The 15,692-nt window shown below is 34.2% G+C and overlaps 1 protein-coding gene and 1 long non-coding RNA gene across 2 annotated transcripts; one reads left to right on the top strand and one right to left on the bottom strand.

Moving 5' to 3' along the window:
- The first annotated feature begins 24 nt into the window (after positions 1-24).
- On the top strand, positions 25-9,453 carry LOC148619905 (uncharacterized). The gene is made up of 3 exons (XR_015921669.1): positions 25-165; positions 5,484-5,640; positions 6,526-9,453. It is a non-coding gene; the product is annotated as an uncharacterized LOC148619905 (long non-coding RNA).
- LOC148619904 (uncharacterized) lies at positions 2,501-14,297 on the bottom strand. The gene is made up of 5 exons (XM_088580310.1): positions 13,892-14,297; positions 6,766-6,873; positions 5,974-6,111; positions 5,236-5,336; positions 2,501-3,642 (listed from the first exon to the last, which is right to left on the bottom strand). The coding sequence occupies exons 1-5, from the start codon at positions 14,115-14,117 to the stop codon at positions 3,271-3,273; spliced, it is 945 nt and encodes a 314-aa protein (XP_088436436.1). The 5' UTR covers positions 14,118-14,297; the 3' UTR covers positions 2,501-3,270.
- Between the last annotated feature and the right edge of the window lie 1,395 nt (positions 14,298-15,692).

Raw genomic sequence — 15,692 nt, 5'->3', positions numbered from 1 at the left:
ATATGTGTTATTAGAAAGGACTTTTCTACCCGACGGCCGTTGTTCTGATTGTCCGAAGCTGAGAAAGGCGATCGATGACGTTTCATTCTACCTGATGAAAAATAAATATAGATCAATTAACGGTTGTTTTCGGTGTAAAAAGTCAATAAAGTGTATCACGTGTGGGTAAGTTTACAATAAAATTATAGGTTTACCGACTAACCCTGAATATTTTGACCGAAAATTGTGTCATTATATAATAAAGAAAAAGTAACTTAAGAAGGATCAGGAGATCCCAAGCAGAATATCCGATTAAAACTATTAAAACTTTTTTCTTAAGGATGGTAAAATAGAATGCATTCAATAATATCGATGTTATAGTTCAAGAATTTTCATTCTCACAGCAAAGGACTTCGAATATTTACTCTTATGTTCGCTAGTATGACTTGAAAAAGTTTAAAAGTAAAATTAATTAAGAAATAAAAGAATCGAACGTTTTCCTCTTCAAGCACATTTATAAACCACTGAACAACGGAAATTTTCATAAACGCCGTTATGCATTTATATGAGAAAAGGAAAGCACTCCTCAGTACATTTTTATCGTGGCTCTTGAGTCTTGATCAATCAAACATGTTGTCAAATATGTTGAATGCAAAGGAATGTTATAGCTACATGTATTGCGTACCATGAAGACCGCACTTAAATATAATATGATCTAGGATTGGATATTTACAAAAAAATAGTTGCAAATAAACTTTCTAGAATACGAACTGGACAATATACATGTATATATTCTCCGTTTGGATATACATATTAAATATGTTCTAAGTTCATTGAATATCGCGCTGGAACCTATTTTATTCCAACTATATTTAGTTCATCGCCGATCATTGCACTAATTCTGTTTAACGTGAATATGCAGGAACAAATTTAGGTTATATGCAAGTCTCGTCACTTGACTCCGTGGTTTCATGAGAATGGGTCCTCGTCTACCATTCAAATGCTTGGAGATTCGGCATAAGCACCGTGTTGAGTTCAGAATTAAAAGAATTAAACATCTATTCTAGGAAACATACCGATAAAAAATGACAAATATCTAGTTCTACATGATGAAAATATCAAGAAAAGCATAAAATAGAAGAGCTTGCATTGTAATGCAGCGGAGTAAACGATAAAATGCACATTGATCTTCGGATTTCAGTACGTTCTACATCGGAAATTCCGGAAAGGAAAATGAGATTTTGTAACCTCCGTGTGACTGAAGTTTTGTATATTAATTCGAGAGTCACTGTATTCATCGCTGATGCAGCATGCCACGTATCTTTTAAAATGTAGTTACCTTATCATCCGAACTCAGTTTTCGCATTTCAGCAATCTCCACATTCGAATCCTGCTTTTTATGTTTATGTTCGTCAATTACAGGATTATAAGGTTTAATATTTATTTTGTACAAAAATTGATTTGAACATTTGTATATAAACAATGTATGCTTTTAGTACGTACTGGTTAAGGAGGTTGTCTAAACAAAATCTATTTTTTGACAGTATAAATCCAGTTTTGAGAAGATATATTCAATCGATTTGTTCAGGTTCGAAGTGTTCAGGTTTTGGTGGTTTTGAAAATTTGCTACATGCTCGCATTAACAATTGAACTTTACAATCAATAATTATTATTTATAATTCATATGTCCACTTAGAATGCTTGAGCTGGAAAAGGGTATAATAGTATACACGTTGTTGTTTGCGATATTGTGACATTTTGGTAACATTTTAAAAAGGTTAGTCGTCCATAGACACGAAGAATGGACACCTTTCTTAACAAAAAAAAAACATCTTTTGATATTTACTTAATTTATGGTAACCATTGTTATCTTGTTTGTTCAGGTCCAATATACGTCATTCGGAATCTAGTTTTTGGGGCATTTGAATCACTGGTTAAGACATGCCGTTTGTAGTTTGTTTTTAAGATTGTGATACTTGCATGTATTAAGGGTCCATAATTTCAGATTTGTCAGTTCGTTGACCGATATTTAAAAATTTTTGCCATAAATTTGGATGTTGAAGATACGAGGACACGTGTCTGTTTTCCTCTACCAGGCGTGCCAGGCTTACTCCCCCAAAAAAATGTGGAAACATTTTTTGCATGAAATTTTGATTTTACACAAATTCTACCCGCCAAAATTGTCTTGGCTTGTTTCGCTCGGCCTTGAATTCTTTGAATACTCCAATTTGAAATTTTTGATCCGTCCCTGTCTAGGTTGGGTCGAACCTTGGTTAAGTCTAATTCATGTGTGAAATGATCATGCATGCAGGGGCGGATCCAGGCGAGGAAGTTTCTAGAGTTGGATATCACTGTTTTGTTTGAAAACTTTATTGATATATGCAAAATTTGGGAAAAATTAACAAATGATATAGCCTTAAATCATTTTTTTTTTAATTTCTGGATCCGCCCCTGAATGATCGTTGCCATTACAATATTCATACCGGCATATTTGTTTTAAACAGACTATAAAATTTAAAGACAATATTTTTCGTTTAATTTTATTTTGTTTTGTTTAAATGTAAGTCAGTACATACATGTATGTACTTAATTAACATTGCAAAATAGTAACATAATCATGCAGTTAATGTACTAATATGCTGTTATAATTAATATAGAAATAATTGGTTTACATTGGGGACCGACTTGTATGAAAAAAAAAATATGTATACATTAAAGATTTCTAAACGGGAGTCAAAGTGGTAGTAAATTAAAGTTTGTTTCTAAACTGTCACACAAAAGGAAAGTGTCTGATAGTGTTAAATCATACATTGCTTTTATTTACTGAATACACTTCACAAACATGATCGTATCTTGAAATAATACATATCAAAGATGCACAGGGAAAAGTACCGGTATAAGTAAAATAACATAAATCATTTGTAAAATTAAACCAAAGATATTAAGACTAGTACTAGATTTTAAAAAATGCGTAAGTTCGATGGGAAACATGTCAAAATAAGACTAGACTATTTCTTACTTCAAAAATAGTGCGGAATCAATCATATATCGGCATAGTTTCATCCACTTTCAATTTTACTCGTACTGTTAATGTACATGTATAACCTGATCGAGTCCTCGTGACCCTTTGACCTTCTAAAGGTCGATATTTGCCTTTATAAACCAATGACATGCCTTATTGACCGTTCTAAAAAAGCTCAATAACAATCTTACAATACACATTCCAATACAAGCTCTAGAGCAATCTAGTAATTTTAAAATAGAGTTATCTCTCTTTAAACACTAATATCTTTAACCACTCCATGTCCAATAAGGCGAATTTTCACCGTATCCTATGGCAGGAAGAGGCTGTCTTGTATCTAAGTCATAAACATATGGCCCCGGATAATATGGAGGTCCTGAATAGGGACTACGCATCGGGGGAGGATATGCGTAAGGATCTGGGTATCCAAGTTCCATTGGATAAGCTCTATTGTCATATGCAGGATACCCATACTCGCGACCACGCCTTTTCTCCAAATATTCTTTATCTTCATACCGTTCTGCGCCAATGTAACATCCGGCCACAGCATAAAGAGTGGCAGCGAGAGCAGCCACTCCCATGGCTACCCAGCCAACAATATATGACCATCGGTAAGTCCTCGAAGTTGCGGTCTTCAGCGACTAAAATTAAAATAAAACTGTTAAAAGTAAAAAAAACACACAAATATCCAAGCTGTTTTTACACAAGATGAACTATTAATACAAGTTCTTTCATCTGTCCCTTTACAAACAGGCGCGTAGCTGAGGCCAAATTGAAGTGTAGGCAAAATTAACCCCCCCCCACGAAGCTCCGCGGAGATAGCGTTTTAGAGCATCATTTATGCCTCTGCTGAATGTATTTCATCTCAAAAAAAAAAAATATTGGCAAAATTAAGTGCAGGTAAAAGCTTTTTGCCTAACGGCAGCTACGCGTCCGACAAAACCTACCCTCTCACTGGAAGAATAACAAAGATCATAATCTCATAAATAATCTAATACAATGTACGTCTATTAACTTGAATATACAGACAAATGCGCAACAAAGAGACGATTTTTATAGCTTTCATTCTTGGTCTAACAGATATGTAAAGGTCAAGCAAAGGCTATCAATGAAAATGGAATTAAGACCCGAAGCAAATTTTTGGCCTTCCGTGTCCTAGTTTCATGTGTTTTTTTTTTCCGAATCTGCATTCCCTAAAAGATATAGATTAATTTTTGACTGTACATTTTACTTTAAAACTATTAATAATAAAAATTTCGTATAGTAATTGGCAATCAAAAACTACAAGTGTACGTAAGTGCGCCATGAAAATTGGATCATGATTTTTAATAATCACACTACATTTCAACTAAAGTGAAACTTTTCTCAACCGAACTTTTTTTAAATTCATTCGGTCAAGGGTGTGTTTGGTTTACACAGGTTCAAACTGTATTTAACCTGACATGATTGGACATTCAGATGATGTCTGGTTTAATCAGGTTTCTGGTTTGTTCAGGTTTTGGTAGTACAAATTTCACTGTACGTCTAAAGAACAATGTACAATGTACAAACGTACGCTTGTATCTTATGATAAAATAATTCTCTTCGATTTCGATTACATGTATACATGTATTTACATGGATAATGCAAAAAAAACTTCCGATCTAATTGTAATTAGACCTATCAGTTGTTCCATTCAGTCACTGCGTGTAGGATCTAACAAAACCCCATTTTACTTTCCGTTCTGATGCCCTTTCTGATCATCCAATCAAATTCCATCTTTTATGATTTTGAAAGCATTATTTCAAAGGAAAAATCCGGGGATTCTGGAAAGGTCATCCGAACAGAAAGTAGAATAAGGTGTTGTTAGATCCTACACGCAGTGACTGAATGTAACAATTTGATAGGTCTAATTTTGATTTGATTGAAAAACTCCATACAGAAAACAATAGTTTTTACTGATTAAAATTGCTACTTTGCATGCGCATGTTGCTTGTAGTCGAGACAAGAAAGTGTATGTAACCTGTCTAAAGCGAACCCAGAACAAATTAGAAACTTGTCCAAGCCCGACATATTTTGAAGTCACATCAAATTTTTTAACCTTGTAAGCCAAACACCTCTAGATCGTAACAAAATAATTCACTCCTAAAAATCGGACGTTAAACCCCAACAATCAATCAATCAATCAATCAATCTTAAAAATGTTCCAGATTACTTTAAGAGAGTTTCTTTGTATACTTCTAAACAACACTTACTGAGTCCCAATTCATGTAGTAGTTGGGAGTGTCTCGGACTTTATTTCTTTCTAAATACTCAGCACCATGGAAAAAAGCAATAGCAGCAGCTGTGCAAAATGCTGAAAAATAAACGATCGTGAAAATCGGAAAAAGATTCATTACTACAATGTACAAAATAAAATGGCTAATTTGATAACCATTTTATAATTTTTAGTAAATACAAGATTTTAGGAGATTTTTTTTAAAAAACAACGTATGTCTTTCAGAGGTTCAAACTTACTTTTGAGATTAGAAGGTCCGTGACCTGTTTAAAACATGGAGTAAATGGTACACTTGAGGAAAAGAAGACCCCGGACTTACACAAATTTGGACCTCTGAGTCTTCCTAAATTCTCTGACAATTTTAGGAAAAGTAATTGTACTTGTAAGTATCAGACATAATTAGAAAAATCTAATTATTAGATAAAATTTACCATGATATGTCACACATTTCATTTGAACTGCTTGGTTACTACATAGACAGTCCCTTAATTGTTTATTATAACATATAACTCAAACAAAATTGACATGCGTTTTCATTGCCGTGTAAATACTTTCAAACATACGATACTATGGCCATGTAAAAAATAAAACCTGATCAAAAAACGATTCAAAATTTTCATGATAATAACAATAGTATACACGTAACTAGTATAACGCAAATTGGAGACCAATTTAGCACAGAACTATACCCCAACGTTAACATACGGTATATTACCGGCAAAATATGCACAAAAGCCTGCACAATATGCCCACTTAGACCGTCGCCAGCAACATACGACTGCACCAAATACGTAAGCAGTGAGGAAAAATATAATTGCCAAAATATAAAACGCCATGTGACATCTCATTAAATCTGAAATACAAAAAAAAAATTATAGAGTTACAGTTACTGTGATTTGTAAAATAGCAAATTGAGGTAGCCACATATATATATAGCTATTTCATCTTATTTGTCAGAACGAATCGGCGAATCGGGCAGATTTGTTTCCAAAGCAACCGCTAAATCTCGACAATACGGTGGAAGTACGGAATGAAACATTGTTTGTCAACTGTTTTTTTCTATTTTTCTATAAATTGCTGCGACTGAATACTCAGTACTTTTTATCTTCACAATTCGTAAAGCGGTCTCAGAACTCACGCAGAAAAAGTAATTTTACAATATTCCAAGTAATATTAATTTGTACTTTGAAACGTTGAAAAATGATTATTGCTTTAAACTTACGACATGCAAAATTGATGACCATTTGTAGAATGTATATTCATGTAGAACTTAAGCCACGTAGGAGGAAACCACTTTAGTGATGACGAAGTCTACTTAAAGGAAGTAGACCTAAGGTAAGGGACACAACTCTTACACATCATTGGAACGTTAGTATTCAGCATTTTACATCAATCTCAAGTAAGCATCAAAATAACTTGGACTGATTTCATTCGGTTTCAAATGAAAGCTTGATAGGCTCTAGATCTACCTCCTTTTAAACATAATTGTAACTTTTAGAATACTTACGAATTCTAGTGAGATATTCAGCTGAATAGTCTACATTTGAGTCTGGAAATCGGTAAGAAATATGAAAACAGTTGTAATCAATGACGTCATCAGCGGTCTGGAACACCACTGTAAAATAAAAATCAATGACGTCGTTAGTGACCTGAATCACCAAGGGGAAACTCCATTTGACTTTTATAGGGAGGGGGTAAGGAAAAAATTTTAAATGAAAAGATAGGATTGAAATTTTCAAGAAATAAAAAGCCAGGCAGGCCATGCCATAAGAAAAAAAATTAAAAAGGCAGGATCTACTATTACACTTACATTTTTTGTTTGTATTAAAAACAAAGTCGGCGCTGAAGAAAAAAGAGAAAGGATCTTAATTTTTACAGGACATGCGACCACATCAAGCATGGCATTTAACTCTAGAGTGCCCATGATAATACCGAAATCAAGATCAACAATTCAGTAGGATAACAATTCATCTGATGTTTGACGAGACCTGATGACCAGGGAAGCAGTGGCGGACCCAGAAAATGAAGTTCCAATGATTGGACCCCCACCCGCTTATATTCAGATTTTGTTAATTTTGTGCAAAAATTGGACATAAATGAGCAATGGATAACATAGAACAATTAGATTGGCACATGAGAAGCAATACACAGTTGATTTTGTTGTACTAATTCATACACAAATCTAAGCCAGTATTATTTTGTAAGATTTAAAGTTAAACAGATGTAATATATAGACGGAACGTCAGCGATGTCCTATATAGGGGAATGTAAGACCATAACTATGAATGACTGAAAAATATTCTGATAGAAATGGAGAAATTTGTCGATACAGAAGTAGACGATTGCTCCAGTGCGGAGGCACTGCTTTGTCTAAAATACGACATTGAGCTTCGTCCATCATACGCATAGCCTAAAATCATATTATAATGGTAAACAATAATTAATTAAACAACAATTAGTTTTGGTTGTACATGTTTATCAACAGTCTCGATTTGACAGGTTTTTATTTTTTTTGTGGGGTTAATTGAGTGGCGGATCTGAGGGTCGGAAACTCCCTTTTCGTTAGAAAATAACTTAATTTCGTGTAAAATTTGTGCAAAAATGAGCAAATAATTTCCAGGAAGCCCCCTTTATCTGGAACCCCTCTCTAGACCCGCCACTGGATTAGTTTAACACGCGTTGACTTTGTGCATGTGCATGTAGTTACCCATTTCTTGACTGTGTATAATTAATTGGTTTTTTTTTTATATTTGTAGCTTTTTTAAAGTTACATCTCGACAGGGTCAGACAAAAAATTCAGGTATCCATGTACAAATACTTATACACAGTCCTTAAATTGAAATCTATGACATTCTAAATGTGCCACAAAAATTTGCTTTTTGTGCTAAACGCAAAAACTGAATGGACAGGATACGTTAAACATAACATCCATAAAACAAATGAAAAATCAAACAAAACTGTAAATGAAAGATCGTGCATAACATCACATCTAAATGAACATTTAAGTGTAAGTGTTTGTAAGAATTGGGCAAAATGAGAAAAACTGGAAACATGCATGTCAAAACCCCACCGATCTGACAATGTAATACCACGTGAAGATACTTTCTCTATTTGAAAAGACAGTTACTTGATCTCTGCATCACTGGCTTTGCACAGAAATTTTTCAACAGAATCTTAGAAAAATGAGGTTTTTGACAGAGTTATCTTCCCTTGAAATGTTCATTTTCAGTGCATTTCAATAAAATTGTAACTAAATTGTCTAGCATGATGTGGAAAATCTTGTCTTATTTCCTTGATTCTGATAATGCAAATAGTCAAATTACACTATCAAAATGACGGTTTCTTCATACCATGTTTCACCCACTGCTTGATTCTTACAGGGACTGACACTTAAATTTTAATTTTCGCACAAGTTTTGACTGAACACACCCCTCTATGTTATAATACACTAAGTTTCTAACATAAAACATAGCTCCTGTGTTGTTTTAATTTAGTAATTACATTAAAATTTAATTAGGTTACATACAAATAGCTTGTTCAGTAAAAAATGAATTTTGACATACATGACACGCGTTATGCTGACTGTGTTTATGACGGTTTAATGTTTTCTGTATGGTTAATCATACAAGGTACATGTAAGTTTATGTATACATGTTTTTTTCTATTGCCCAAGGTTATATAGAATGGGATGAATAAATTATTAACCTTTAATAAGTTGATGTAACCAGGGGAGATAACTAAATCAACTTAATGCTTAAATACAATAAGTGCATTCAAAGTGTTTATTTTTGTTTATTCCAGAATTAAACCAATTAAACGAAAAAAGAGATAAAGTAGACTGTAATCGATTTTTGTCCCTATTGTATTTTTAGGAGTCCCATATAAACATATTTACATAAATTTAACATTATTGTAGATGCAGTGGCTGAAGTAAAGCAAGATAGACTCGGTGTTCTGTAATGTCACAGAAAGGCAACACAGTGTTACCGCAATACTGCAACAAGTAAAAAAAATCATCTTTCCGATTATGGACCCACAAGGGGAAATGACCAATATAACACATACGGTTGAAACAATAGCAGACATTTTTAAATACGAATCTATACAAAATATATTGTCTTGTACTGGCAGAAATTTAGCAACAAATTAAGACATATAAGTTTATTTTCACCAAAAAGATAGATGCAAGATTTTAGATTTGGTTGATTTGTTTATTTTTTGGGGTATAATGCCCAAGCAGCAATATTTCAGCTATATTCAGGCGATGAACATGAAATAGATGACAAAATGAACATGAAATGATGAAGAAATGAAATATGGGATGGGACACAAGGATGATGGGGTCGACAAATTTTGATTGACACTAGAAATAGGGAGAGGTGGGTATAGGGTCGGGCAATATAACCCCTTGTGGAGAAGCCCAATGGTTCCTACTCCGATAGAGTACAACAGAAGGGTTCTTTTACGTGCGAGGAACGTGGCGTCTTTCCTAACACGTTGCACCACTATGATTTGCGGTCAGTATTTCCGTATTATGGCCTGACGACCCCAGCATGTAACATGCAAGGGTAATCCCATTCCACCACCTGGGGCAGACAACTCAGTTGCTCTGTTGGCAGAGCACCCTAGCCCCCGGCCTGGGTTCTTAGCATTATTTAGTCGCCTTTACAAGGTTAGCACTGCTGCAGGCCTATTCTTTTGAATACCGGCCACGTACGAGGCTTTCAGAGTGGCTAAAACATATATAAACGCTTAGCAAAGATTTGTTTTTTTTTTGTTGGAGTGGGGAGATTTCATGCATCCAAAAATATTTTCTCCAATTTTAGGAGGTCTTAATAAGACCAGGAACATCTTTTCTTGAACCCACAACTGACATGTATATGTTATTATTGCCACATCAAAGGAACGTTATTTTAAGTTAACAATTTAGAAACGTAGCGACGTGTTTTGCCAAGTATGAATATCAAAAAAGACGGAGATGCAACTGCTTATAATTGTAAAAACTCCCCATCCTACATGTCCTTTGCAGCCAAGCATATATAAATGATATAATAAATAGAATAATAGTATTATTAAACACGACATCAAAATAACAGAATAGATCAAAATGTATTTTCTTCCATTAAAATCGAATTACATCTATAACGGTATAATCTACACAATAATAGATAGTTTAAGCATGGCTGCCTTAATGATGATAGTTTTACACTGACGTTGTATTTTACATTATTTCTTTCTTTCACCTAAAGTTGTAGTCTACAGTATGAATCTGTATAAGTACCATGCAGAGGGTTTGATTTCCAGTCCGAAGTCGTCATGATGTTTTTTTATAAATCTAATTAAAACTTGTCTCCACCCGGTGTTTAGTGTTACGCTGCGACTTAAACAGGAGGCAAGTGAGATATCAAATTATTTCAGATGGTGCGCCATTCTGCAGCAGCCAGGGATACAAAATATTACTATGTATAACAGCTAACATGCTGTACAGATTTTGACGGGAATTTTTCCCGACCATTTTTGTACTAGACTTTTAACTATATTTTAGCAGTAAATATCTACTGAATAAAACTTTCAATGGTACTTTCGGCGTTGAAAACTTTGTCTTTTAGAAAGATTTTTTTGTGTTAAAAATGTGCGTGAATAACTTACATGCCCTGCGGTTGCACGATCCTTAAGAGGAATTGTGTTCTTTTAAATCCGCTTGTATTCGAAACTAAGCTGCTTAGCTGTATAGATGATTGTTATATCTGTTTTGTGTTACATGCAAGGAACACCGCCAAAGAGGAAATTACCCAACTTGTATAAAATATGAAAATCACGATATTTTTGCATAGCCCATTTTCAGTGGGTTTTTGATTTATTATGAAGTTATTAAGAAGCAAACAAAACGTGTCTGGCTGTCGTGCCAATTTGAAGAAAAGTAAACTATACGCTGAAATCGAATTAGACATCAATGATATCAATTAAAAAAAAACACATTAGAACAAAGATACAGATAGCCACTTAAATGCCTTAAGGAGGTAGATCTGGGGTAAGGGACATAACTCATGAAATCAGTGATACATGTATGTTTGTATCATATTAAATTTCACTAAAGTCTTTCAAGCTTTTATTTGAAACAGAATGAAATCAGTCCAAGTTACTTTGATGCTTACATGAGATTGATGTAAAATGCTGAATACAAACGTTCCAATGATTTTTAAGAGTTGTGACCCTTACCCTGGGTCTACCTCCTTACGACGATAAGTTTGATACCAATACAAGGCAAACGGGGGAAGCTTGTCATGGCAGTGCATTTCATTTCTTAGTGGAGACCTTCCAAAAACTAACATAGTCCATCGTTACACTTACTTGTGTCCAATCTCATTTCTTCTAATTGGGCATTAAAATTGCTAAAAACTAAACCAGTGCATCTGTTCCAAACCCCTGTTTCAAAAAAAAAAGTTTTTTCGGAGGCCATGTTGCTTGATTTTCGTTATACTTCCTTTCGATTTTCATATTGATTTCGTATTTTGTTCTCCTTTTGTTCGTTACTCCGTCTTTGTTTTTATCGACCTACATGTAAGTTGCTTATTTAGCATTGCATATCGGAGAGATGGGATGCGACAGTCAGGCTACTAACTTGAACCATATGCATGCATATTATATTGCAGCTGCTAACACTGAGCAAGTTTTCTTTAACAAAACACATTTCTACAAATTGTTAATGAGAATATGTATACATGATGAATTATTCTAAAACAAAGCCAAAACAAAAAAACAAAACAAGAATGATCTTGAAAAATAGACGTTTTGAATAATTGTTTCACCCTTTGGACAAGTTTTGGTCTGTCAAAATGACTGATGTTGACAAATTAAATTTAAGAAATATTTGTAAGCTTAATTAGTAACGATTCATCATGTACATGAACATTTTACAGAACACTTGTGTAAACTAGCGTCCATTTTGTTTACGTCATGACTTAAAATATGAGGTATCACATGGATTTGGAGAGCCAGAGTGGACCCCCCCCCCCACCCCCACCGAAGTTACAATTTTTTTCCATAGGTTTCAATGGGGGGAAATTTGTAACTTCGGCAACCCAATTTTACCCCGGAATCATACATGGATTATGATGACGCCATGTTGCTTTTATTTTCATTAGCACATGTAAATGTGTCCACACAATAATGTGTTCAAATTCTCAAAGAAATACCAATTATCACTTCAGTTATGCGCTTAAATGTATCCAATCGTATTCGTAGAGTATAGAATAGAGAATACAGTATAGAGTATAGAATCCTGTTCATTGCAATCGATCCCTTTCTATTCTTTTAAAAATGGATAGTAACTGTTACGATGGAACCTATCAGCCGAAACCCTATTTATAATGGTTTACTTAAGATTCAAAATACATTCAAACTGATATAAAGTACTTTAAAAAACGTCTGATTTAGATAGGTTTTCCGATTTTGCAGGTTTTGGTTTAAACAAATTTCACTGTAGAAGATAATGACACGATGTGTGCAGATTAAGCAGGTTTCACTATATTTTTATAAACTGTAGGTCATAACTATAGTTTCATTATATTGTGGAACAGTTAGTCGTGCTCCATTAATGAGGATGAATGTAATGTCAAGTTGTAAATTATGTTTGGGGGTATCATATCGTAATATCGTGGATATCAAATTGTCTATTTCATGTCAATGTTTTTTTCTTTTGTAGGTCAACGATTCAGATGATCGAAATGTCACCAAGTTTTACTAATCTCGAATTATGTGAAGTTTTAGTTCGTTTGTAGTATTTGAATGAATTTGGGGTTATTCTGCTTATAGACGACATGTTTACTTGAAAAGAAATGATGTCTACATCAGTTGTCTTTTAACTTGATTGTCCGAGTTTTGGCTGCAACAAATTTGGCTTGCATCACTTTCAAGAGCTAATGGGTACATGTATACGTGCAGGGTATACGTTTGTAATTTATAGCATCCAATTGATGGTTGTGTTGAACAACGGGGTTAGCATATACAGAAACTCTGATACACAATAGCACATTATTATAAAAACGAGATTAGGAACAAGTCCCTGAAATTATGACCCTCCCAATTTCGGATGCTATTTCTTATTTGGTGTTTTGTTACCCGTAATATCTTTGGAAAGTTTAGAGAATGTGAATTCCTCGTTAAATGGGTATATACTATACTTATTCTACTTGAAGCATCCTTTATGAAAAAAGTTGCAGACATGAATACATTGTGATCACTAGTTGGGTAAATATGAATTTTTAAAATGAAATAGAGTACAACTCCTTTACTAAAGGTGCTAGAATTAACACAAATATTCCATTTTTTCAACAATGTTTTACATTCTAAAAACGTGTTTATAACTATAATGGGTAAAAGCACCATATTAGGGGTATAACCCAAACGGTGGGGTTTCTCCGGATTTCTGGAGTTGCTCCATACATGGTAGCATTACGAAGTCTACATATATGTACATCAAAGTCCGAAAGTCATTTCATGGACAGTTATACATGTACCATCTTTATAAACATTGTATTAAAAATTTCTAAACAAAAACACTGCAATAAACCAATAGATATAGATGTAAGTGTTAAAATGGTGGAAATCGTGACAAGTAAGAAAATGCTTACGTTCCGTGTTATTTCCGGGATAACATTCCCGGAAAATCCCCCTGTGTCTTGTAAACGTATATCTGGCTTTAGATGCGTCTGATTTAAAACTTCCAAGTTTATTACGATCCACTGTAAACTCAATCCAGTAGTCCGTGGCAAAAGAAACAGCGAGCAATGCAATAACTATAGGCCCGAGACATATTGCGAGGACCAAACTTAAAGTCCCACAAGAGCTTCTTCCCATGGTGATAAAATTATAGCACTTTTCTTCACATAAATGTTATTTTAGGGGCTAAAATCACTTTAAAATTCCACGTTACCAACGGAAGGCTAGTCCGAAATCGAAAGAATGTTCACTTTGGTGTGTCACATACATTATGATGCTAGGTATAACCTGAAGAAGTCACGCTCGGATGAACAACGACAATAGAAGATGTCCTTAAATGTATCTTACGCTAGTTGGTGATCACCTCTATATTGTATGTATATTGTCCGGAGGGCTCTAGTGGTCAGTCTGTGTCCACTCCTTTATGACGAAACACCTTTTAATTTTTAATTTGTATTGACCTAATATCAACAAAATATACTAATAATCAACAGATTGGAAATTAATTATTCATTTGATTACTCAAGTATAAAAAAATACCCAAGAAATTGTGAATCAACCATCCAGAAGAAAGTTGTTAAAAGTTTAAAGAAGGAATTAATGAGCAAGAGGCAACTCATCTAAATGTCTTGTGTCTCGAGGCTTTTTTTAGAAGATGTAAAACACTGACTAACTTTGACTACTCATCTTAGCAGTGAGCCCTCATTAAATGATATTCCCCTTTTATAATAAGGCAGTGCTAAAAATAGTCCGTGACACCGGGGACTTATAAATTAGTAATGAGATTTCCAACCAAAAGCGAAAAGAGGGTGAATTCTGTTTCTGATGTAGACAAATGGATAGACTTTTAGCGTGTACATATTAAGTCCTTGGTATATGTCTGAATAAAACACAGTGCTGCTCTTTCGTCAGTATATTTTTATTGATCGATTGTTGATCGGTTAATAATATTGTAGCCTTTACGTCAATACTAGTATCAATACTCGTCAGGCCCGAACGTGACAGTTCGCCTGTTTTTAAGTCGCTAATATTGTTAGCGACTAATTTCTGTATTTAATATTCCCATATGATTTGCATTAATGTGTAGTTATACGTCACATAATCCAGCAGATCTTCGCCGTATTCACCGCCACAGCATTATAGTTCTGGATTCATACGAGGTAAAAATGTACCTCTTAAATATCATACACGTGTGTTCTATGTGTGTTTCTTGCTTGAATGAGAACGGGAAGTTTACATGAAATGATCAGTTAGATTTGAACATTACCCAGTTTCCGATTCAGGCACTGAGGCTAGTAACAAGACTTTATAGGTCATATGCATAGCACGCCCCGATATTTATGAATATTCATTGCCAGCTGCTTTATCTGGTTCATAAACTGGTTCCCTGTCAATATCATAAGCGACCCAAAGATCGCTACAATGTACCTTTTTAAAAACATACATGTATCATACACATGTTTATGCGTGTTTTTTGGTTGTATTAGAACGGGAAGTTTGCATTAAAAGATAAAATTATCGGTTAGCATTGAATTTATGTAATATTACCCAGTTTCCGGATCAAACACAGGCGTTCTTTACAATTGATTATATAAAGGTCATATATATTATCAGTACACCGATATATATATATACATATATAGCCATTCGGGTCATGACGGATACGAAAAAGTACGCAAAAATATCAAGGGAACCAAGATTTTTACAGAAGTC

Source organism: Perna viridis, chromosome 4 (assembly GCF_037379345.1).
Source record: "Perna viridis isolate PV_CMFRI_1.1 ecotype Kerala chromosome 4, ASM3737934v1, whole genome shotgun sequence".
NCBI classification, from domain to species: Eukaryota; Metazoa; Mollusca; class Bivalvia; order Mytilida; family Mytilidae; genus Perna; species Perna viridis.
Note: the sequence above shows the minus strand (reverse complement) of the source record. Positions and strands in the feature narration are given on the sequence as shown.